This window comes from Mastigoproctus giganteus, chromosome 10 (assembly GCF_048544385.1).
Source record: "Mastigoproctus giganteus isolate SK-2022 chromosome 10, ASM4854438v1, whole genome shotgun sequence".
Lineage (NCBI taxonomy): Eukaryota > Metazoa > Arthropoda > Arachnida > Uropygi > Thelyphonidae > Mastigoproctus > Mastigoproctus giganteus.
The window spans coordinates 193006115-193032737 of NC_143584.1; the positions used below are offsets into that span (position 1 = coordinate 193006115).

Genomic DNA, 26623 nt, shown 5'->3' on the forward strand with positions numbered 1-26623 from the left:
ATAGAAAATAAATAAAAGATTAGAAAATAAATAGAAAATTACTTTCATAGAAAATAAATAGAAAATTACTTTCATAGAAAATAAATAAAAGGATTCAAAAGGATTCGCTGCTACTGATGATTAAAATTTCGTTCTTTCACAACGTCGTAGCGTTCTAACTTAATGCTGTCATATACCATTATGTTATTATACATTTTGATATTTAAATATTATTACCTTTGTTTCTGTTTTCTAGATTACCATTGTTGACACTCCCGGGGTTACCGAGAATCGAAAAACTAACATGGAAAGAGGCTATCCTTTTAATGATGCTCTTCAATGGTTTATTGATCGTGCTGACGCCATCTATGTGGTTTTTGATCCTACCAAGCTGGACATCGGTGCAGAATTATCGGCAGTTTTGGACCAGCTTAAAGGTCGTGAAGCTCAAATTCGTTTCATCTTGAACAAAGCAGACACTATACGGCGTAGTGATATCATGCGAGTCGTAGGTCAGCTGTTTTGGAACCTCTCCCCACTGATGGGAAGCACAGAGGCACCAATAATTTATGCTGCTTCCTTAATGACCAAACCCTTTTATCCAGGAGCTCCGGTAAAGTTCCTCCAAGACCAAGAAAAGAACTTTTTGTACGATCTACGCGAAACGATGGACAAACGAGTAGAAAATAAGATTTTATACGCTCGTCGACATGCTGTCAGAGTACGAAACCATGCCAAAATGGTTGACTGTTATTTGTCCACCTACTACATGCACAAAACAATCTTTAGCAACAGAAAGGCAGTGGCTCAGCAAATTACAGAGAATCCAGCAGAATATAACATTTACGAAGGCCTCAGCACAATGACCAATATAAGTCGCTACGATTTACCAGATCCCTTTATTTATAGAGAATTTTTCCGTGTTAACCATTTATATGACTTTCAAGCTCTTTCTTCAACATGCAGTTATTTCCGTGGCTGTCCCTTAGACAAATTAGATGTTGCAATATCCTACCAATTTCCCGAACTTCTTGGGAAATACAAAAAAGTGGTAAGTCAAAATAGTAACAAAGATGAAGCAAGATGAAACCAGAGTGGTGTGCCATCCATCCAAGAACTCCATCAAAGATACTGTGTCGACGATCTGCGGGTAGGAAGAATTTTCGACGATGCTGAAATATTAGGAGGCTGCGTTATTATTGTTGTCAGTTAATGAGCATATAAAAAGCCCTACCTTCAACAGAAAGATAGTTATAGATATCCTTCTAATCCCATCAGAAAATGCACACGGCAAGTTAAGGCATGAATTTTGTTTTACCGTCGACGTGGAAGTCCATACAAACCAAATGACAAACAAACATTCCTAGAGCTGAACTGCGCATACATTCCCATTAACTGACAACAAATGTTATATCAGACATTAGCAACATATCTCCTGTACACAGCAACATAGAACTCAAGCAATGTGAAGAGAGAGCAAAAAGTACTCTTAAAAAATATTTTCCTCTCCTCTGATAGAAAAATAAGCAATAAGATATTATAAATTTTTTTACAATAATAACTCGTATAGTACACCGGTAAACTGTCATGAATATATTAACAGAAAAGCAGTGTTATACGCACATATTGCGTAGAGAAAAAAAAAAAAAAGTAAAAAGAAAAGAAAAATGTTCAGCTTTAGGGTACCAAAACTGAAATATTTCCCTTACACGTTAATCTAAATGCATCACTGTACAGTATATTGTAGAATGGAAACATTTAGCATGATATATACGCATTTAGAATAGAGAAGCATTTAGAATGATAGCAAGGCAATTTACCAGTGTACGTAACATCCATGTTTATGATAAATGAATAAGTCATAAACTTTTCCGAGGGCCATTTCATGAACCAAAGCTATATTTCTAAATTGCATTTTCTCTTCAACGACGATGTATTGTGTTCCTTTTGCAACAACTAAGTGTTAAGTTAGACAATTATGTGGTGACTTTTGTGCATAATCACATTTCAAGTCCTACTGTATGTCTGTCCTTAAGCCTATTTCCTTCGAGCATTCATTGTCCATCTTGACTCTAATTACTCAGGTCGGGAGAGACGAAAACTGCTAACTATGAGCTGTGATAAAGTTAAGAATTAAAAATTTCATTAACAGTTTAAATGAATTTTAAATTTTCAAATTGAAACTATCAATTCTTAAATTTTAAACGAGTGTAATGATGAATAAAAATAAATAACTCAATAAATGAAACTTTATAATGGCATTAATGACTTCTTTTTTTGGATTGGTCAATTTTTGTTTTTCCAAACGCGCTCCTATCTATGGAAGAACTAAACGCATACACAGGCGTCTGCCGAATCATTACGTCTCTGTAACTTTATATGCGCAAAAATACGATTATAGAAAATGCTCGTAACTTCATAATAATGCATTTAGAAAGTAATATTTAGTAAAATTTTATAGTTATTATTTATTACCTGAAATCAAACGATGCTTCTTAAATTTTCTTTCTTAATTCTCATAAATCACACAGCACGAACACCAAGTTTTTGCGATGAATACTCTGGCCACAGAGAAGTTAATCTGTGATTCTGGCCGCCTAGAGATATAATATAGGAATTTTTTTCCAGAAAAAATAAATAATAAATAAATAAATCTAAATGTTTAATTTTATATTTATACTGTATTTATTTATTATAACTAGTAGATGCTGTCATTTTTACGGAATATTTAATGCTCCAGCCTTCCCCTACAAAAAAAAAAAAAATAAATAATGACAATTCGAACTTTTATAATAATTAAGGAATACATGCGATCAAGTTAATTTCTTAATTTCTCACTGCACATTTAATTAATTTATCCTTTGTGTCCTATTCTTATACTTCATATAATGCCCAATAAATATATAGTCAATAGATATCAATTAAGTATTTTTGTTGGTGAACCTTCGTAAGTTCCATTTCTTTTGCCTGATTATCGGATGAAAAACTATCAGAAATTTGAAAGTTTACTTCTTCTTATTATTTATTTATTTTTTAATAAATTACCGATGACTTTCATTGACGTTCATATTACATGCATAAGCGAAACACTACTTGAAAAATCATAAATCAGCCAGCTTTAGCAGCACTAATGTAATTAACATTATTCATATATTATTCAACATTTTTGGACAACTCAATAAGGTGAATTTGCACAAAACAAAACAAAAAATAGACCTCTCTTTTCCAAGAAGTTTTCAAGAGATGTAGTTTACCTCTTCGATTAACCACTCTAAAACAAGAAGTCATTATCACTTTCATATTTATCACGGATGATTCTTTCATTTACCTTAGCTGAGGGATTCATAATAACCATAACGCATATTAATACTGAGAACACCATCATAAAAGTTATCAAATATCATTTTGCAACAAATCATTTGGAACCTTTTCTTTTTCATGTAGAAGTAGTTAAGATGTTAGTGAAATGAAGATGTTAGTGTGAAAAATCTAAATTCCTTCTTACACAGTCACCGAGGAATATTGTTTTGTGCAAACCTCTATCTACATGATGTATATATATAACGTATCCTAAGTTATCTAGTAAAATCACTCTTGTGTTTCCATGTTCGAAATGTCAGCACTCATTCAATTTCACACTGTTATAACTGATATACAGAAGAGATAACCATTAGAGATAACTGTTTAGTTACATTGATTAAAGCTCATAAAATGCACGTATTGGTTAACTAGTTTAGTAGATACGATTCATTGTTCCACCCTAGAAAAATCCTGAACTTACACAATTGTGCCAAGAGCACTGAGTGTGGAGAAGTAATATAGTGTTGCGTTGCATTCACCTAATAAATGTCGATTTACCGTTGAGAAGAAACTTTGTACCATTTGGTCATCAAGTTATATCAAAAAAAAAAAAAACTTGAACTGCTTTGCTACGTTATTTTGAAATCTTTGGACAGTCCTAAAGTATAAATAATTTTAGTTGCTGTTTAATCTTGTAAAAGTGCGTTAACGGTTCACATTTACAGATGCATGGTGCTGCACAAGCTCCTTCAATTGTTTTCTTTTTTTACATATTTATCTTCCATTATGGAGAATTATCATATATTCCACCAATGATCAGCAGCAAACCTGCAAAATGCACAATGCTGATCAAGTATACCTCCAAACGGAAAACAAACAAAAGCAATTTACTAGGTATTTTGGGGATACCATGGATATATTTAACCATACTTTCTTTTAGAGTAACACAACATCAGTTAAAATGTTTCCGATATAATTCACCGAATTGGAGTGGTAAGCACAAAACATTTATATCCCATGAAAAACTGAAAATAACTGAACTCTGTCAGTAGTGCTTTATTAATTATAAATGTTTCACGCAAACACAAGATAAAAAATAAATGTTTCTGCAAACCTCTTCCAATCAGTAAATTTAAGTGATAAAATATAATAACATTTCATCAATAAAGGTGAGTATTTTTTAACCAAATGCTCTATGGAAAGAAGAAGGGGTGATGGTGTGGTGATTTAGGCACTTGCACTAATGAACTGGCATAAGCATAGGTAGTTGCATATATGAACAATAAGAAGAAGTGAGCACACACAAATATAGGGATATATACAGTATACACACTTGCATATCTCACCTGAGCTATTTTACCTTAAAAACCTGATTTTTAAAGAGTGGAAGACAGTTCTTACTTAATCTTACTTAAGAGTAAGATTTTTCAATAAAAACACACATTTAAACAATCAGCAAAAATAGTGGGTAAGTATATTTTAAATGTATGATTTTTCCCTTAACTGCCATTTCAAATGTTCGTTTGCCCTTCGAGTCAAAAGCAGAAAGAAGTTGATGGGGCTCCTCAATGTTCTCAATCTCAAGGCGTTCTTTTCATCTTGTAATTATTGTATAATATTGTACAATATTTACATATTGTACTTAATACACGTATATAAGATGTTTACGTATTACGTATTGTACAATTAGTAAACACAAATTAGCTGAGACCTAAACTCAGTATACAAAAACCAGATTTTAGATTGAGCCACTTAAGAATCCCAAATTCAGCTCCTATTATCAGCCGAATGTTTAATATATTTGCAACAGTTCCAGAATATTGAAGAATACATATTAAAAAAAAAAAAAAAAAAAAAAGCTGTTATATTAGAGCCACACGACAGCCAACCAGCCATCGGCCTCTGTGTAAAATGTCATAAATTGCGTGTATTCTCTGGTCGATTTGCCTGCTTTGCTGGACGAAAATACGACTTTCGTAGGCGCGGACCGTGCTGTCCATACCTAAGACCGAATAACTTAGCCACGGAGTGAAAAAAAAGCCCACAAAAGTTACTCTCGTTATTGACGGGACTCGAACCGGAGCATTTTTTACACCGTTTAGAGAATATAACCACTGTGCTACCAGGTAGACTGAAAATACATATACATCGATCTCATATAAGACAAAAAATATTTACGGATTATGGATGGCTTAATGACTTTAATTAAGTCGTTCTTAAGGAAGCCATGCTACCTAGGTGATGGGTTTCCGCATATTAAGATAGTGATCTCTAAGTTGAAATTTTACGTTTAAAGTTGTTTAAATAAATTTGACCGATTTTACAGTTTGCATCCTTTCATTATTCACATACATATATCAAAGATGTATGCAAGGATGAAGAGCAAGACTAAAATTAATATAAGGTGATTTCGTCGGATTTTTATTTGCACACCACAATGATTCAGAGAATAACATATATCAGTAATCCTTTGGTGAATCAAACTCGATACCTTATTCCTGTTTCCGGGAGAAAAACCATTCTGCCCTCCCCTGAGACTGACTAACTTGGCCACGTTTTGAAAAGAACTATAAAAATTCCTCCCATTATTGACCGGATTAGAACTCAAGTCTTTTCCACCTGGTGTGGGAATACCAACCGTGCTACCCACAAGTGTCAGTATCCACTCTAAAGGTATCTAAAAGTGTGCCGTATATATATATTCGGCCTCATCTTTAGACACGTGAAATATTTGTGCCTGATAAAATAATCGGTAGGAATTTCCCCAATGATTGGCCTCCATATTCATCGGAATTCATTCCTATAGATTTTTCGATATGGGGTATTGGGATACTGGCCAATTACCACCATAACTCTCGCTCCAGAGGCTCAATATGGCCAAAGCAGCTCTTGCGCCAAAAAAAACTCAACAACAACAACTCGCTCCTTATTCCTCATCAACTTTAAAGCTACTGATCAATGATGTGGACCTTCAGAACATCTTTGATTTATTGTATAGTGATACTTTTTAGAAGATGAAATGCACAAGGCATAATTTCTTATGAGTTTAGATAATTAACTATATAATATCGATGTAGATACAATGCACTGCAATGCCTTCGTTGTGAAGGCACCCACAATATGAGATACAATTAAAACGATGCCTTTGACACTACATATGTAGTTAAAATTTATGGGTAAACTATGGTGTATCTACACCGATATTATATAGTTAATTACCTAAACCCATAAGAAATTATGCCTTGTGCATTTCATCTTCTAATACATTATTATTTATACATCATTTGGCATCTCTCATATTGTCGAAATAACTTCGCAACTGTGATGGCATTTTGTATTACCAGGGTACCTACCACCCACCGATGAGAGGCCAACCAGCCTTGAAACGGTCACCAGGGAGAGCCTGATATTCACGGAATTTCCGAGAATAGGTAAGAACAGTCTTCTCTACTGGGGAAGCGTTGTCTATTCGAGGAATTTTTGAGTGGTGTGAGTTGAAGGAGTTACTGTCCCTTTCATTCTTCTACACCGTTTCTTTTTTTCCACTCCTACTATAACTTTCCCTCTACCTTTTGCTTTTCTAAGTCTAATAGGGACAAGTGGATAGTACAGTTATTATCCCACACATATACAAACTAGCTTCGAAACGATCGTCTGGGTGGTGGTATCCACTGAAAATAAATAACAGTAGTCTTCGCTACTAGATGAAGCTTTATTTATTTGAAGTAGTGCAGTACCAGCTATCTCGTTGTGAAGGCACCCACAATATGAGATACAATTAAAACGGTGCCTTCGGCACTACATACGTAGTTCAAATTTATGGTTAAACTATGGTGTATCTACACCGATATTATATAGTGATAGTTTTTCTAACCGTGGTTTTTAGTATAATAAAACCAAAGCCATCTGGTGGCGAGTACTGGAACTATTTGTTATCAAAAAATTCTACATTGAATCTTATGCCTGCTTGTTTAATTATTTTTACGTGGCTTCATTTTATACCGTCTGTATTCAATTTAAAACAGCTCACTTTACGCCCACTGGGAGAAAATATAAATATGCAGGGGCGTACAGTAAATCGCTTATGAAACCTAACAGGCTAATGTTTGAGAAAAAAAAAGAAAAAAAATTCTTTGGCAATTTGCGATTAATACTAAGCGAAATTTTTATGAAGTTACATTCTGTTCTTTGGCGATTTTGCTTTCTCAAATGTGAATATAATGGTCTTAGACAATTTTTTAAATCGTTTCTGTGGGACCAACCAATATTGTTAACAAATGTAAAATAATTAACGAGAAATGTTTAGGTAAGTGTAGAAATTACTTAGCTGTTTATATCTACTTAGCTAATTATTTTGACTGAGAGATATTCGTCAAGATTTAAAACTAATGGTTATCAGATGAACAGCTGAGACTAGTAGTTAAGAAGAAAAATGCAATATGACGATTATAAACAATCAGAGGGAACAGAAGCCTACACTTTAAGGTGGTAGATGACTTTCATCAACTGGTGAAATACCACCACTTTGCTTATTGGAGGCTTGAAGTAGTGAAACCCATGTTTAGTCTATAGAGCAAAGTTTCCGGCATCCCCCTCCCCCCATACTTCTCCTTCAACCCATGCACGGTACTAAGTACTATAGGTTTTGATACCTTTCGTGTTTGGGGTTTGCATAAAAAAAAAAAAAAAAAAAACACTAAGTATAGACTAAGCTTCAACAAAGTTACTAAGGGAGTTTGGTATATTAAGGAAGGTACAAAAAGTCCTTGGCTAAGAATACAAATAAAATGTCTAAGAACTCGTTGTTTATGTTATTACTGCACGAAAGCGAATAAACCACATTGGTTCACTGGATATGAATGGCACAACTACTGATGAACCTGTTCAGGTTGCAAATAAACCAAATAATTATATTGTATTATTTACATTCACATATGAAAATATGAATGAATGTAGATACAGAATCAACTTATCTGCCAATGTGTAATGTCCTTCAATTGCGTGTTCTGAGTTCGATATTCCTGTTTGCTGGACGAAACACGCAACTTTCGGGGGAAGGGAGGAATTCTTGCTATCCACGCCTGAGACGTTCTAACTCACCACTGGATGAAGAAAGACCATAAAAGTTCTTCATGTCGCTACTCGCGCGGAAAAAGATCCCCACAGACTGGAAATATGTAAATGTTCATCCTGTCCAAAATGGACGATCAACGGGTTGAATAATTACAGCCCTGAAAGCTTGATTTCAGTGCCTGTGAAAATAACCGAGTCTGTGATTAAATAACTAATGCAGGATCATTTTGACTAGGACGCAGTTATGCGACAAGAACAACACGAATTTATTAAGGGTAGACCAATTAGCTACTATCAGGGAGTCACGAAGGCCTGGATAAAAAAGTATTTTGGACATCATATGATTATGTTTAAGTAAAACGTTTGATGCTATGCCACACGAACGACTGCTATAAATTGAGGCAGTGTAGCATTAGAAGAAAGCAGCCGCTTTAGATAAAGGATTGGTTGAGTGACAAGAGACAGATTGATTAGCCACTTCGGTTCATGGATTAATGTTGCTATTGGGGTCCCTCAATACGTCTGAAAAATGTTTCGTACATTTTTCAGTGTTGGGGGAGCCTAACTGTTAAGTATTAATTACCAATAAAGGCATATCAAGTTAACTTCAAGTTTGCTGATGATACAAAGGTAGGAGTTGTATTTAATGACAGTATTATTATTATTATTATTATTATTAGCCATATGGTACAAGGAAGCCTGAGGCTTATGCTGCACCAGCCAAAAAAAAAAAAGTTCCCCGAGTTATCCTGAGAGAGAGAGAGAGAGAGAGAGAGAGAGAGAGAGAGAGAGAGAGAGAGAGAGAGAGAGAGAGAGAGAGAGAGAGAAGTAGAAAGGAATCATCAAGAAAAGGAAAAATGATAATATCCAGCTCAGGACCCTGGGTTTGCCAAGCCCATACTCACCAGATGTGAGCCCCCGGGGTTAAATAACCGCAACAAGAGCTACAGAAATTAGCAGATATGCTGGAGAGGTGTCAACTAAGGTTTTAATGTTGATAAATGCAAGCTACTCCTTTTGGATAACATTAATCCCAAAATAACATATATACCAATTGGGAGAAACCACACTCGAAATAGTGAAGAATGAAAAACTCCTAGGGTAATTCTACAATCACATTTGAGATTGTGTGGATGAACCCTGAGCAGTGTGGATGAACCGCTACGACAGCTTATGGGGTTCTGTCAGTGATATACAGGAATTCTGACATCAGGGACAAGGAGGTAATTATTCCTTTGCATAAGACAATGGTTAGGCTGTATCTTAAATACTGCATTTATGTTTCGAAACCTCATTTTAGGAAGGATACGAGTGCGTTTGAACGGGTACAAAGAAGAGCAACGTGATTTGTCAGGGACGCAAAAGCGTATTCTTACCAGAAAATACTTGAGTTACGTAAATTAAAGCGTCTTTAAGATTTTAGGCACTTACAAGGAAACCTGATTTACTTTTTTAAGGGATTAAACGGATTAAGTAAACTAAATTCTGATATCATCTATGCTATTTTTCTGATGATCACAGGGGCAACCATCCTTCCATTTCATTTGGAAGAGACTCGTTGCAGAACAGATGTACGAAAATTGCTTTCAGCCAGAATGTGATTATGGAGCCAATTTCCAACAATTTCCCATTTTTATGTTGTGGAAATGGGAGAAGTTTGAATAAATTTAAAGAAGGATTACATAACTTGTTAGAAGGGATGGGAAAATGAAGTGGGTAGTGTTTTTTTTTTTTTTTTTCTCCAGCCGATGCTGTATAAGCATGTTTTCTTTCATCATTTTGTCACTACTAATACCAAATAGTAATATTGTACTAATGCTTGAAATTTTTATTATTATTATTATTATTATTATTATTAGCCATATGGTGCAAGGAAGCCTGAGGCTTATGCTGCACTAGCCAAAAAAAAAAAAAAAAAAAATCTGAATTACCCAGAGAGAGAATCACCAAGAAAAAGAATAATGATGATGATGATATCCAGCTCAGGACCCTGGGTGTGCCAATCCCATTCTCACCAGATGTGAGCCCCTGGAGTTTGTGTGGTAAAACACCGAAATTCTCTTCAGACTAACCCGGCCGTGGTGTAAAACACACCCTATCAAAAAAAAAAAAAAAATTAAATGCTCACATTTTCTTTTGACTCCAGTTGAGTCAAAACGCCATTCCATTTGATAAATTTACTTTTTAAGATACATACTTCAGAGAGATAACCAGGACCAGTCTTGAGTCCAAGTCACCTGGTAAGGGAATTAATTTCAAGGAAAAGGATAAGTAGGCGTTCTCTTTGCCTGGATTTTCAGGTGGGGGGTTAGTGTTTAGGTTACTTTTCAGTCCAGGGTCCAGGTCATTGCATTTGCTGTGTTCACCCATGAACCTATGAACCAGCCTAGCATTAACGTTGCTAAATTAACAAAAAAAATAATAATTTAGAAATATTAAAATGGTTATCGCTAATGTACAAGTTTGAAAAAATTCATAATAAATGACGGCATTAAATGTTAGAATCAATAAGAACTGGTGTTTTAGTTTTAAAGAAAATTGCATCAATTTGATAAACCTTTATCAAATAAATATTTTTTTTCGGCTTTTTTGCTAAATATTAGCAACCAAAACGCAACAGAACTGCAGCATTATAATTTTATTGCAAAGAATCATTAGAACTGAAATAATTTCTTCTGTAGACTGAATTTTCTGATAAACTGACCAAAAATTAATAAATATTATGTTACATTGATAACAGATATTACGAAACTAACAATGTAAGCATATTTATTTAAATAGAAAGTCACAGAATCACATTGCAGGCGACATGAGCATCTTTACATCGTGGTGGCCCTCTCGGTAGCATGGTTGATATAATCACCGATTGACGGCAAATGGAAAAGCCTGGGTTCAAATCCTATCAATGACAAGGGAACTTTTTGTGGGGTTTATCACAGCATGACTCAGTTAGTTGGTTTCAGCCGAGGGTACCATAGTTTTTTTTCTGGAAATAAAAAGCCATGGTACCCTCCGCTGAAACAAACTGGTGTTTTTTCTCCCGTTTTTCGTTCAGAAAACAGACAACTCGACCACAGAATACAGGCAAATGAAAAACACCATATAATAACGCCTCATATTCTTGGTGACCCTGCCGCTAAACACACATACACGTATATTCCATTGCATACAGAATGCAGTGATTACAATTCGATCGGTGGAGGTTAAATTTGGAATCGCCAGAGTCCAAATTTAACCTCCCACAGAATTCTTCGCTCTGGTATCCAATTAGAATTAGCAAGGACACATGATACAAGAAAGCAAGCTTATATACCATCAGCCAAAAAAAAAAAAAAAAAAAAAAAAAACACACACCCCCTCTCATTTCACCCATCAATCCGCTCCAAATGTTTGTCTAGTTCTGCCTTGAATCCGTTTAAGCTATCGACTTCTACAACGACAGATGGAAGTTTGTTCTAGCACTCAACCACCCGCTGGCTAAAGGCAAACTTTCGCACATCTATCGTACAACTGTCTTTCCTGAATTTGAATTTATGCCCACTCAGCCGATTATTCTGAGCAAGAGGAAGAATCCCATCAGCATTGAGCATTCTCAAACCATTCAAGGCTTTATACACCTCAATCAGATCACATCGCAGGTGTCTAGTCTCCAGACACTGTAATTTGCAAAACTTAAGCCTTTCTTCGTAAAACCAACTCTTTGTTCCATTTACTAATCTTGTCGCCCTTCTCTGTACTCGTCCCAACAGCACGTACATGCTTCTTAGAATGAGGCCTCCAGACCTGACCATTGCCTTATACAAGGGGATAATCACCTTATCCCTGCTAGAAAAATTTCTGTATATTATTGACAACACACCATGAGCTATTCTTGAGACGTCTACACTGCTGAAAAAAACTGCATATTTGCCTGCACAATTACCCCCAGTTGCTTTTCACTCTCTAACTCTGTCAGTATAATACCACACAGTTGATACGTTACTCTGGGGTTATTGCTTCCCATATGCAGTACTTTACATTTGTCAGCGTTAAACTTCATTTGCCACCTCTCAGCCCATCTACTCAACTTTTCTAGATCCTGTTGTAGCAGCGTACTGTCTTTAGTGTCATTAACAACCCTGCCGACCTTCGTATTGTTAATGTCCAAACTTGGACATTAAGCCTGATATACCATCATCAATATTATTAATGAATACAGAAAACAACGTTCCCAACACTGAACCCTGGGGGACTCCATTAATAACATTAGTCCACGAAGAGCGGTGTACATTGATTACCACTCTCTGTCTTCTCCCACTCAACCATCCCTTTATCCATAGCAGCAATTTGCCTCCAATACCACACTGCTCCAGTTTGTGCAACAGTCTTCCGTGTGCAACAGTATCAAAAGTCTTTCTAAGATCAAAATATATGATATCAAAATTATTCTTTGCATCCAGTTTCTTTGTGACTACATCATAGTATCCAATCAAATTGGTCAGACAAGACTTCCCCTTAACAAACCCATGCTGTGTCCGAGCTATAATTGAAGTTTTGTCTAGATGATTCTGCAATGCTTCTTTGACCTTTAACCAGTGCCTCCATTAATTTCCCTGGAACAGAAGTTAAACTAACAGGTCTGTGATTACCTGTGTCTCCATTTGATCCTCCTTTGTGAATTGGGGTCACATTTGCACATCTCCAGTCCATGGGTACCTCCCCTGAGTCCAAGGAAGCTGTCATAATTATGGCTAAGGGTTTGCTTACTTCCTTTGCCGCCTCCTTTAATATAACTGGATAGAGTCCATCCATCCCAGGTGCCTTTCTTATGTTTATCTTCAACAATTTCTCCACTTTAGCCTCAGTTATTACAAGATTATCTAGCTTACAACCAGAGTTTAATACACCTCTGGCATTCCCCTCCCTGAATAACTCCTCATGTGTGAATATGGATGCAAAATATTCATTTAGTTTGTTATCTACCTGAGCAGGATCATCAACAGTTGAACCATCGATATCAATTGGGCCAATCTGATTCATCCCCTTCCTTCTAGAGTTTACATGAGTAAAGCATGTTCTTTTAGCATGTTCTTTCCTCCCCTCAGCTATCCAATTAGCTTGTTCTTTAGTCTAGGTTAGTCCATCATTTTTCTCTCATGGATTTGGTCAGTTAGGAATTCTTATAAGGTAAGTCTGCTTCATGACCAAAATCAAATTGGTCAGAGGCACAAGTCTTCATCAGACAGTTCGTTCAATTCTCTGATGTTGAACCAGTGTCTTCCTCCCACCCAGCTTTCAGGTTTGTTGATCGTGCATGATGGTCACGGAAGCTGTTTGAAAAGTTTGTTCTGTACTACTCTTCATGTCCTCTTTCAGATTTTCTGTTGATATATCTGGTCGCATGTTTCATTTTAAGAATTCTTCACAGAGAAGACTGATTACATATCGACTAGAAATGTCGTACATTTCAAGAGCAATAATTACAATTGTCTTCCTCAGAGGCATGTGCTAGCAAGTAAATAAGCTTTTATAAGAACGAGTCGAGAGCTGGCACGTATCCCTCGTTCTTCGCTGAAAGTTCGGGTCGCCTTTCCCATCTATTTCCTGTTTTATATAACTTATGTTAGTTGTTCAGGGATGCTGACTAATCTGCTCCTCTCTCAAACCCCTGCCTTTATTCACGAAGTGATGCAGAAACGAGCATCGCTTACTATCTGGAAATGAGACCCATCCAGCATGGTGCATTGGCATGCTGATATTGGTGTATTCTCCAGCCCATTTGCCTGTTTCCAGGAGATAAAAATCTGCTCCTGTTGAAAATGGATTCGAACCAAGGCCTTTTTAACTTGATGTGGAAGGACATTGATGGCAACCACGAGAGCCTTTAACAGAATGATGCAATTTTTGTAGCAGCTGCGATAGTGACGTGATGTACATCTCTTGTTTTGTTTGTTTGTTATAGAGTTTTAGGTATAGTAGTAGTAGTAGTAGTAGTAGTAGTGGCACATGATGCAAGAAAGCAAGTGTAGGAGCTTATGCAGCATCAGCCAAAAAAAAAAAAAAAATCACACCATTCCCTCCAAATGCCTGTCCAGTTCCTCCTTAAATTTATTTAACCTATCAACTTCTACAACGACAGATGGAAGTTTGTTCCAGCAATTAACCACCCGCTGGCTAAAGGCAAATTTCCGCACATCTATTCTACATCTGTCCTTTCTTAATTTGAACTTATGTCCCCGTAGGTTCGTATTCTGAACAAGTGGGAGGATCCCATCAGAATTCAGCGTGCTCAACCCATTCAAGGCCTTATAGACCTCAATCAGATCACCGCGCAGGTGCCTAGTCTCCAGCCACTGCAATTTGCAGAACTTAAGCCTCTCTTGGTAAGAGGATCCCTTCATTCCCCTCACCAATCGTGTTGCTCTTCTCTGTACACGCTCAAGCAAATCTACATCCTTCCTAAAATGAGGCCTCCAGACCTGTACGCAGTACTCAAGGCGTGGCCTGACCATTGCCTTATACAGAGGGACAATCACCTCCTTTTCCCTGCTAGCAAAATTCCTATATATCATTGACAAAACCCCATGACCTGCCCTAGCAGCCTGTCTACATTGCTCAGAAAACTTCATATCTGACTGCACAATTACTCCCAGGTCTTTTTCATTTTCTACCACCTTAAGTGTAGTACCACACAGTTGGTACGTTTCTCTGGGGTTACTTCTACCCATATGCAGTACTTTGCATTTGTCAAGGTTAAACTTCAGTTGCCACTTCTTAACCCATCTGCCCAAATTATCTAGATCCTGTTGCAGTAGCACACTGCCATTACTGTCATTAACAACCCTGCCAACCTTCGTGTCATCTGCAAACTTCGACATTAAGCCTGATATACCTTCATCAATATCATTGATAAATATACAAAACAACAGTGGACCCAACACCGAACCCTGTGGGACTCCACTAATAACATTAGTCCACGAAGAGCAGCACCCATTGATTACCACCCTCTGTCTTCTCCCACTTAACCATCCTTTTATCCATTGTAGCAACTTACCCTTAATACCATTCTGCTCCAATTTGTACAGTAGTCTTCCATGCGCAACAGTGTCAAAAGCTTTCCTGAAATCCAAGTATATGATATCAAAATTATTTTTTGCATCCAGTTCCTTTGTGACCACATCATAATAACCAATCAAATTTGTCAGACAAGACTTTCCCTTAACAAACCCATGCTGTGTCTGAATTATTGCTGCAGTCTTGTCTAGATGATCCTGCAATGCATCTTTAACCAGTGACTCCATTATTTTACCCGGAACAGAAGTTAAACTAACTGGTCTGTAATTATTCGTGTCACCCTTCGAACCTCCTTTGTGAATTGGGGATACATTTGCACATCTCCAGTCCGTGGGAACCTCCCCTGAATCCAAGGATGCTCTCATAATTATGGCTAAGGGTTTGCTTAGTTGCTTTGCCGCCTCCTTTAATATAACTGGATAGATCCCATCCGCCCCAGGTGCCTTTCTTATGTTTAACTTCAACAATTTCTCCTCCACTTTGCTCTCAGTTATTACAAAATCATTAAGCACACTGCTACAATTTGATAACCTTCTTCCATTTTCAAACTGTAATGATTCCTCACGTGTGAATGTAGATGCAAAATACTCATTCAGTTTGTTTGCTATCTGAGCAGGATCATCAACAGTCGAACCATCGATGTCAAGTGGACCAATCATATTCAGCCCCTTCCTTTTAGAGTTTATATAAGTAAAGAAATCCTTGCTGTTTTTCTTAGCATCTTTTGCCAAAGATTTCTCGTAATCCGCCTTTGCCTGCCGAACCTCCGACGACTAAGACCATATTGCACAGGTATAAATTATCTGTAGATTGCGTTGTGTTCTGTGGTCTATTTTCTGTTTGTTGGACGAAAAACCCGAGTTTCTGGGAACAAAAATCCATGCTACCGTCGGCTGAAACCGACTAATTCAGTCACGTTGTGAAAAAGGCCTGTAAAAATTCCTTACGTCATCGATAGGATTCGAACTCAGGCCTTTTCCACCCGTTGTGGGTAGGATGACTATTCTACCAACTGTGCTACCCATGAAGGCTTGAACATGTCTTCTGTTATCCGATAAAAATATTGTTTTCAATATTCGTTCGGGAAGCGACAGCGCCACTGTTTCTTCATTTCCAGTTACTCTATGGCGTGAGAAATGGCAGTGTCACGTGTGTTTGTTGCGATGTTAACTGCAGTTTTTAATTTTGATTCCGGTGCGGTCCTATACAAATATGCCTTTAGAAATATTGTAGTGTTACTTATTTTTAATATAAGCCTATTTGAATTACAAGGTAAAAATCTTACGTATTCTCATTTTTAATGGATAAGTCAAATGTGTATCAGTAACTAACAGCTGCTAAACTGTCCTAAAGCAAAAATGATTTTCATCAGTTAAATTTTTAAACATTCTCAGAAGTTGCACTTGCGGTGAGGGTGTTTTGTTTGTGGTATAATATTTGGAAACTTATTGTCGTTTCCATTATCACAAAATATGTTCAAATCACATCACGTTTATTATATATTAACATTCAAAATTACAATTTTAAACCCCGGGGGCTCACATCTGGTGAGTATGTGCTTGGCACACCCAGGGTCCCGAGCTGGATATCATCATTCTTCTCTTTCTTGGTGAATCCCTTCTACTTTTGACTCTCTCTCTCTCGAAGGGTAACTCAGGATTTTTTTTTTTTTTCGTGGTGCAGCATAAGCCTCAGGCTTCCTTGTACCATATGGCTATTAATAATAATAATAATAATAATAATAATTTCATTGACTATCTATCCCAGTGGTTTTCAACCTTTTTTTAATAACGGCATCCCTAAGTAATTTATTTTATTTTCCGGCACTCCTACTCAATTTTCTGCCTGTTACATCCGATTCTCTGTGTGTGTGTGTGTGTGTATATATATGTTATATGATATTTATTACAATAATATAATTATAAAAATTACATTTCATAATACAAATTATATATACAGTATATAATTTTATTCTTTATATGGAGGTAATAAGTAAACATCAATTATAGATCACCACAAAATTAAAAAGATACTGTACACCTTTTTATAATGAAGTAAACATATAAATTAAAAAATAATAATAAGTTTAAGTAACTTAAACCCAAATTACATGATCTACAGAAGTTCAAGTCCAATATCAACAAATATCTTCTTTCGTCTTCTCAACCTCCAACCCAAGCACGGTACTAAGTACTATAGGTTCTAATACCTCTCGTGTTTGGGGTTCTCATAAAAAAAAAAAAACCCTGGAAGGTTGTTGTGGTACCCTAAGGTGCCCCAGCACCCCGGTTGAAAACCACTGATCTATCCTGTATTTCAGAAACCAGCTTCCGATTTTATAATTCACGAACACATCGCAATAGATAATAAATAATACTCGCAGTACATTCAACGAACATGATTTCTTGCAATGTTTTGCTTCAGATGTAAGTAAATCAATTTCTAACATTTCAATTATGATGACTGTGAATAATGATAAATATATGTTTTCCTCAATGAGTGGTACAGAATAAGAGAAAGCTATACCTGTGGGAGACTGACTGAAGTTACTCTGATTATTGAAGTAAAAATATGAAATTCTGTTAGAGTGTGTTTCATTTAAAAAGTTAAGTTTCGCATCTGGCTGTTCATTGCACAACATACTCGCCTATTTTCATGTTTCATAGGATCATTACCGGCCTAACTTCAAAGCAGTCATATTTAGTGTTGCTTTCGATATTGAGAAATACTTAATATTAAATTATTTGAGTTGTCACTTATGGCTGGTTGTAGTCTGAGCCCTCATCACTGCAGAGAGGAATATTTCTGCATTTGCATTGTGTAGAAAATGTAATGCTAAGAATGTCAATTCTGGTGGGTAAAAATAAAATCTTTTTTCCACAGCAGATAGTTTCATATTGGAGATTGTGAACTAGAACAGGTCTAAAGGGGTTTCTCTTTTAAAAAAGTTCCTGTTTATACTCTGCCACAATTACCAGGTCAGAGGAGTTTAGAATAAATTGTGGCTACAATCATTAATCATAATTAGCAGTCATGCAGACTTGAACCACAGTGCACACATGAATGTGTTACTATACTTTCTCTCTACATATGCAAACGTTAGAAACTTTCCTTAGGCTGTCAGGATACTTGGTAGCCCCACCTGGCTGTGGCATTTTTGTGTGTAGTTTTGTGTTCTTATTTCATTATTTATTTTTTATTATTTTTCATTTAAGTTTTATTTTTTTGGCTAGTGTAGCAAAAGCTGATGGTTTCCTTGCACTATATGACCAATACTAATTTCATTTTGAGCTTACCCTAAAGATTAATGACATAATAATTGATCCTTTTGTTTTCATCAGGAATCCTGAACCTTTCACCTCCTCATAAAGCTGCCTGACATCTCTGATGAATAGATCCACAAACTTGTGAGTTTAAGTGATGTAACTAGACATTTTGTCACTTATAGCCAGATATCAGGAATGCAGCTTTTTTTTTTTTTTTTTCATAATACAACTTAAAATGTCAAAACAACTTCCAAGTTATGTTTGAACAGAAAATTCTATCATTAAAAAAGAAAGGGAAAAAAAAAGACAGTACTGGTATGTATATACAGACTGTAAATAAACTACTGAAAGAAGAAAGAAAATGCAGGTGTAACATATTACAGACTGGAATTTTCCAGTATTTAATAATATTAGAATTAGCATTAGTAGAGGCATATGATGCAAGAAAGCAAGCTTGTACAGCATCAGTCAAAAAAAGAAAAAAAAAAAAACTTTCCATTTCACCCATCCATTTGCTCCAAAAGTTTGTCCACTTCTTCCTTGAATTTATTTAAGCTATCAACTTCCACAACGACAGATGGAGGTTTGTTCCAGCAATCAACTACCTGCTGGCTAAAGGAAAATTTCGGCACATCTATTTGACAACTGTCTTTCCTCAATTTCAGTTTATGCCCCCTCAGGTTTGTAATATGAGCAAGAGGAAGAATCCCATCAGCATTGAACCTGCTCAATCCATTCAAGGCCTTATACACCTCAATCAGATCACCTCATAGGTGCCTAGTCTCCAGACACTGCAATTTGCAGAACTTAGCCTTTCTTGGTAAGAGCACCCCTGTGTTCCACTCACAAGTCTTGTTGCCCTTTTCTCTACTCGTTCTAGCAACTCTACATCCTTCCTAAAACGAGGCTTCCAGACCTGTATGCAGTACTCAAGGTGTTGCCTGACCATTGCCTTATACAAGGTGATAATCAGTTCCTTATCCCTGCTAGCAAAATTCCTGTATATCATTGACAAGACCCCATGACCTACTCTGACCGCCTGTCTGCACTGCTCGGAAAACTTCATATCTGACTGCACAATTATCCCCAGGTCTCTTTCATTCTCCACTACCTTGAGAGTAACACCACCCAGTTGGTACATATCTCTGGGGTTACTGCTACCCATATGCAGTAGTTTGCATTTGTGAATGTTAAACTTCAGTTGCTACTTTTCAGCCCATCTGCCCAACTTTCCAGATCCTGTTGCAGAATCATACTGTCATTACTGTTATTAACAACCCTGCCAACCTTTGTATCATCTATAAACTTTGACATTAAGCTTGATATACCTTCATTAATATCATTGATAAATATACAACAGTGGGCCCAACACCGAACCTTGGGAGACACCACCAATAACATTAGTCCATGAAGAGCAGTGTCCATTCATTACCACTATCTGCATTCTCCCACTCAACCATCCTTTTATCCATTGTAGCAACTTGCCTTTAATGCCATACTGCTCCAATTTGTATAGTAGTCTTCCTGTGCAACAGTATCAAAAGCTTTTCTGAAATCTAAGTATATGATATCAAAATTATTTTTTGCATCCAGTTCCTTTGTGATCACATCATAGTATCCAATCAGATTGTTCAGACAAGACTTCCCCTTAATAAACCCATGCTGTGTCTGAATTATTACTGCAGTCTTGTCTAGATGATCCTCCAATGCTTCTTTAACCAGTGACTCCATTATTTTCTCTGGAACAGAAGTCAAACTAACAGGTCTGTAATTACTTGTGTCACCCTTTGATCCTCCTTTGTGAATTGGAGATACATTTGCACATTTCCAGTCCATGGGGACTTCCTGTGAGTCCATTGATGCTCTCATAATTATGGCTTAAGGTTTGCTTACTTCCTTTGCCGCCACCTTTAATATAACTGGATAGATTCCATCCACCCCAGGTACCTTTCTTATGTTTAACTTCAACAATTTCTCCTCCACTTTGCCTTCAGTTATTACAAAATTATTTAACTCCATGTTAGAGTTTGATAAACATCTGGCCTTCCCCTCCTTGAATAACTTGCGTAAATGTAGATGCAAAATATAAGCAAAAAGGTGTATGTGCTCTGGATTCATATTCAATAAAGTATTGTGCCAGAGAGCAACAGAAAGAAAAGAAAATAACAGGTTACAGATAAAAATATATTTAATCTTACTATGAACAAAAACAGTTAAAAATACAGGAAAGTAATACAAAACTTTCGGACGGGGGAGGGCATCCCTCATCAGTTCTGACCGTTAATGCAAAATATACAGCACATCATGTGCGTGCCATTGTAGTCATGTATGGTGAACGCGTACTACAGGTAACTATTAGTTGTAGAAGGGAATGCTTGCAGTTTTAGTTGTAATGCCTGGGAAAATTGTAAATGCCAACGTTTGTCAACCAAGAGGATGGTTGTCTCAGCAATGGGATGGACATGACAAGATGCAAAATACTCATTTAGTTTGGTAGCTATCTGAGAATGATCATCTACAATAAAACCAATGATATCAAGTGGACTAATCTGATTAATCCTCTTCCTTTTAGAGTTTATATGAGTAAAGAAGTCTGTGCTGTTTTTCTTTGCATCCTTTACCAAAGATTTCTCATAATCTTCTTTCACTTGCCTAACCTCCTTTGCAACTTGATTACAGACTAGCTTATATCTACCATATGCTTCTGTGTTGCCTGATAATTATATGCATCCTATGCATTTTTCTTCTCTGCCACGAGTCTCATTGGCGCCTCCATAGCCAGGTGGGACGGAGCAGCAGTGCGTAGCATGCGCTTCTTGATTAGACCGGGGTTCGAGCCCGTCACCACCAAATACGGAGGATGCAGAAAGGTCAGGGAATGACCACCGCATATCCCGGAGCAATATGGCCTTAGTTGCTAGTGCTCCTAAAAAAATAAATAAAAAAAAAAAAAAACTAGTCCATTTGGGCCTAAACCTAGAACATTATTTCTTAGTTGGAACAAAAAGCCTAATAGCTTCCAAGATTACTTCCTTCTATACTTCCCATTTATAATTTGCTGTTGGTAACATCATCAATTGGTCCCACTGTATACAATTTAAAAAATCTCTGAGACCACTGTAGTCACCTTTATGATAGCAAAAACCCTTCCCTTTACCTCTGATGGTTTTTTTTTTTTTTTTTTATGTGAACCCCAAACACGAGAGGTATTAGAACCTATAGTACTTAGTACCGTGCTTGGGTTGGAGGTTGAGAAGACGAAAGAAGATATTTGTTGACATTGGACTTGAACTTCTGTAGATTGTAATTTTCAGGAAATACGTATGAAGGAAGGTTGTTCCAGAAAACGGCAGTTGAATGAATAAATGAGGAAGATGAAAAGTTGGTTCTGTGGGTTTGAAGTTGAACAGTAAATGGATGTTGGCTGGTGGCGGCACGTGTTCGGACTGTTTTGAAAGAGAGAGCGGGAATTATAGAAGCCAATTCAGAAGAACAGTGCCCATGGAAATATCTGTAGAAGAGGCATGCAGCAGAAACAGTACGTCTATGAGAAAGCGAGTGGAGAGACTCTGTTAAAGATGAATCATTAATTAACCTAACTGCCCTCTTCTGTATGGAATCAAGAAGCCTGAGAGAGGTTTTGGGGGCACCACCCCAAATGTGGGAACAATATTCCATGGCAGGGCGGATTTGCGATTTATACAGAGTGAGCAGCTGTTTGGAAGAAAAGTAACGGCGAGAGCGAAACAGAAAACCAAGTTTTTTAGATGCAGAGGAAGCAATATTTGTAATGAAATGTGCTTGTGCCAAGAGAGATTAGAAGTCAGGGTAATTCCCAAAAGAGATATATCCTTTTGCCTAGAAATTGGAGTGTCACTAAAGATAAGCATAGGAGCAGAAGAATCCTTTTTGCGAGATATAAGACAAGACTGAGTTTTAGAAGGGTTGAAATCAACTAAGTTGTCTTTGCCCCACTGGAGAATTACCTGAAGATCGGCATTTAAGGAATTGGTAGCAGATTTTCGAGAAGTTGAAGCTGATTGAGCAGGGCAAGGTTTCTCAAAATGGAAAGTTGAATGCAATGTGCTATCATCGGCAAAACTATGGATAGGATTTCCAGTCAATGGAAGAAGGTCATTGATATACAAGAGGAAAAGAGTGGGGGAAAGAACTGAACCTTGGGGGACACCGGCATTAGTGGAGAAGTTAGAAGACAGAGAGCCATCTACCATCACCCTGAGTGAGCGATCAGAGAGAAAACTGGATAACCAATTACTAAAAACAGTTGGAAAACCATAAGATGGAAGCTTGTTTAGAAGACCTTTATGCCAAACACGATCGAAAGCCTTTGAGATGTCAAGAGCAACTACTTGGGTTTCACCGAACCTTTCCATTGAAGTAGTCCATAAATGGGTAACATAAGCCAGAATATCACCAGTGGATCGACACTGACGGAATCCATACTGGCGATCGTTGATCAGACGGAAGGTTTCTAGGTAGTTTAAGAGATGGCGGTTAATTGATTTCTCCATTACTTTAGAAAGAGTAGAAGTAATTGCAATGGGACGATAATTGGATGGGAGGGATTTGTCACCCTTTTTAGAAACTGGCTGGATATGAGCAAATTTCCAAGAAGAAGGAAAAACACCTTTGGAATAAGAAAGTGAAAAAAGGCGGCAAAGAATAGGAGTAAGTTCAGGAGCACAGATTTTGAGAACAAGTGGAGAAATACCATCAGGACCTGGAGCTTTCTTAGCATCAAGATTCATCAAAATCCTTCTGATATCCTTTTGACGGAAGACCACAGGAGGCATTGAATGGACTGCGTTGGGAATGGTGGGAGGTGTTTTACCAAGATCATTAATACATGAGCTGGAAGAAAAATGGGATGCTAGCAGGTCAGCTTTATCCTTGGCTGAAGTGACAACAGAACCATCTGGTTTGGACAGAGGTGGAAGCAGAGATGGGCAAAAGTTGCGGCCAATAGCTTTGGCAAGAGACCAGAATGCTCGGCTACCATTAGGGCAAGAAGCAAGTTTTCTACTCTTAGCCTGTTCAAACTCTAGTTTGGACTGATTAATAACTGCTTTACAATTGTTGCGAGCTTTGGTGTAGGCAGAAAATGAAACTGAAGAATTACAAACAAGCCAATTACAATACGCAACATTCTTCTCTTGAACAGCCTTAGCACATTTATTGGAAAACCAAGGTTTAGATAAAGGACGAGATTTTAAAGTGGAGTGTGGGATAAAGGATTCCATTCCTGCAAGAATAATTTCACTGACACGATCTGAGCAAACGTTGACATCAGGAGTTTTGAAACAGTAATCCGACCAAGGAAAAGAAGAAAAGAAGTCTCGCAGGTCATCCCATTTTGCATTCTTGTAATGCCAAACAACACGAGGTTGGGAATAGCCATGAGATAAAGGTTCCATTGGAGAAGAGACAATCACCAAGTTGTGGTCTGAAGTGCCTAAAGGACCTCTCACTTCGACCGTGTACTTAGAAGGGTTGTTTGTGAGAAAAAGATCAAGCGTATTGGCTGTATGATTCGGATTGTCCGGTATTCTTGTAGGTAAATGAACAATCTGTGCTAGGTCATTAGTAATTGCAAAAGCCTCAGCATCTCGACCTGCTGGGTCGGTGTGACTAGAAAACGGAAGCCAGCTGGAGTTGTGAACATTAAAATCACCAAGGAAAATTACCTCACTGTTAGGAAAGTTGGACTGGAGAAAGTCAAGTTGCAACGAGAGGAAGTCAAAGAGCTCCAAGTGATTAGTGGAGTTTGGGGAACGGTAGAGACAACAGATGAATTTGACACAATGAGGTAGAGAGATTTTAAGCCAGAGAAGATCAAAGAGAGGAGATTCCAAATTGCCAAGTCTCTGACAGGGAATATCAGAACGGACATATGCACAAGTACCACCTTTGAGGCGAAAGGAATCATACAGCGAATAATTTGGGCATCTGAGATGAGCAGTAGTTGAATCAACCGATACCTGAGATTCTGTCAGAAAAAGTACATGGGGTTTGGCAGACTGCAAGTGGAAATGGACATCATTGAGATTAGAATTGAGACCACGTATATTTGTGAAATGAATTAGGAAATCCTTGGGAGGTTTAGATCTTTTCGCAGATAAGCTTGTTCTATTAGTTTGGCAATTCATGGTGTATTCAATAGTAAGAAAAAGTGGGTGGGACATGCTGTATGAAGTAATGAAATTTTTGGATATGGCGTACATGTGGTAAGAATATACCCAGATCCTTGACATAACGTGGCCTCGACAATGCTCCCCGCATACACACTACTCGGACTCCCTCCAGTCACTATCTGGCAGAGTAGAGGTAGCAAGATTATACACTAGCTGATCCGGAAGCCTCCTAGAGAGTTACCAATAGGTTTGATCCGGTGTACTAACTAGCGGCCGGCCTGCGAAAACCGTTTTAGAGCTGTACCCTTGAAATGTAAGGAATATTGGATCTCGCCACGACGTTCATCATAACCTCAAAAGTCATCAATCATACTGCATGATGGAAGAGATAGGGAAGGGTTGACCGGAACTTAGCTCTAGAGACTAAACATGGGTTCCACCACTTCAAGCCTCCAATAAGCAAAGTGGTGGTATTTCACCGGTTGATGAGAGTCATCTACCACCTAGTACTGCCTGGTAACATAGAGGGGCGGCATTCCTCCATGTCGTGTGGGCGCCACACCTCGACCCCTGCTTACGTTGGTTCACACCTGGGTGGTCACCCACCATGTGCTTATGCATGGAGGTTATATCCAGGATTACTAACAGTCCCACCATCGTGAAGGTGCAAGCAGAGGATTTGGCTGTCACAGACCGTCCGGACTTCGCCGAAATTGGGTCCACTTGACTTGAGTGTCACCCGAATATCAGTTCCATCAGCGTTTTAGACTCCCAGGTAGCAAGTACAGCTTGTCTGGCATATCTGAGAGAATGTCTGTGACAACCTCAAGGACCAATGTCTGTGACAACCTCAAGGACCAATGTCTGTGACAACCTCAAGGACCAATTATATCTTTAATTATAATTATATCTTTAAGTAAATCCCACATCAGTATGCTGTGATCACTGCCACCCAGTGGTTTCTTTATCTGCAGATTTTTAATGCATGAAGAATCAATACTGATAATCAAATCAAGAATATTACTCTCTCTCGTTGCCTCCCAAACATGCTGCTGTAGAAAACAATCATCCAATAAATGCACAAAAGCCTTGCTATTGTGCGAGTGACCAGCCCACAATTTCCAGTCAATATCTGGGAAGTTAATATCTCCCATTATAAGACACTGATTTACTGGCCCACTCTTATTTCTCCGTACACTTGTACTTTGTACTCATCAGAGTCATTAGGCCTATAACTCATTCCTGCTCGCAATTTTGCTTTCCCAGTGCTTATGTCACATCAAACTGACTCAACATTGCACTGTCGATCTATGTTAACTGTATGCACTTCCTTAGATTTTGTGTTTCTTAAGTAACAGCATAACCCCTCCTCTCTTCCTATCCTTTCTGTAAACATTGTACTCTCCAAATTCCAATTCTGTTCCTTATATCTGTGGGACACCATGTCTCTGATATCCCAACAATATCTGCCTTTGATGTCTTGAAATTCAAATTCAGCACTTCAAATTCATCAAATTTATTTACTATACTCCTAGCATTGGTGTACATACAAGTATACATGCCCCTGTTCTTACTCTTAGTTACCCTAACACAGCCAGGAGCGGTTTAATGTCGGTTGAGGCTCCGGGTGCAGAAAAAAATATTGGGCCCCTTAAAAAAAAAGAGACAGGGAAAATAAAAATACATGTTAACCATTTTTTTAAATAAATAAAAAATATTATGTACTATTAATGTTTTATTTCCAATAAAATTTGAATATGATATATGTATAATATAATTAATAATAGCATAATAATAATC

The 26623-nt window shown here is 37.4% G+C and overlaps 2 protein-coding genes across 3 annotated transcripts in view; both read left to right on the forward strand.

Moving 5' to 3' along the window:
• The window catches only part of LOC150079678 (uncharacterized), a 95286-nt gene extending 93051 nt beyond the window's left edge, over nucleotides 1–2235 (forward strand). Inside the window, exon 6 of the mRNA XM_090382758.1 lies at nucleotides 236–2235. Within this exon, the coding sequence (XP_090238884.1) occupies nucleotides 236–1066 (831 nt within the window). The 3' untranslated portion in view covers nucleotides 1067–2235. The remainder of the gene's footprint in view (nucleotides 1–235) is intronic.
• Nucleotides 2236–16537: 14302 nt separating this feature from the next.
• Nucleotides 16538–26623, forward strand: part of LOC150079679 (sarcalumenin-like) — a 60103-nt gene continuing 50017 nt past the window's right edge. For both annotated transcript variants that reach the window (XM_090382552.1, XM_090382551.1), the window contains exon 1: nucleotides 16538–16677. In XM_090382552.1, coding sequence (XP_090238678.1) covers nucleotides 16542–16677 — 136 coding nt within the window. In that variant the 5' untranslated portion in view covers nucleotides 16538–16541. The remainder of the gene's footprint in view (nucleotides 16678–26623) is intronic.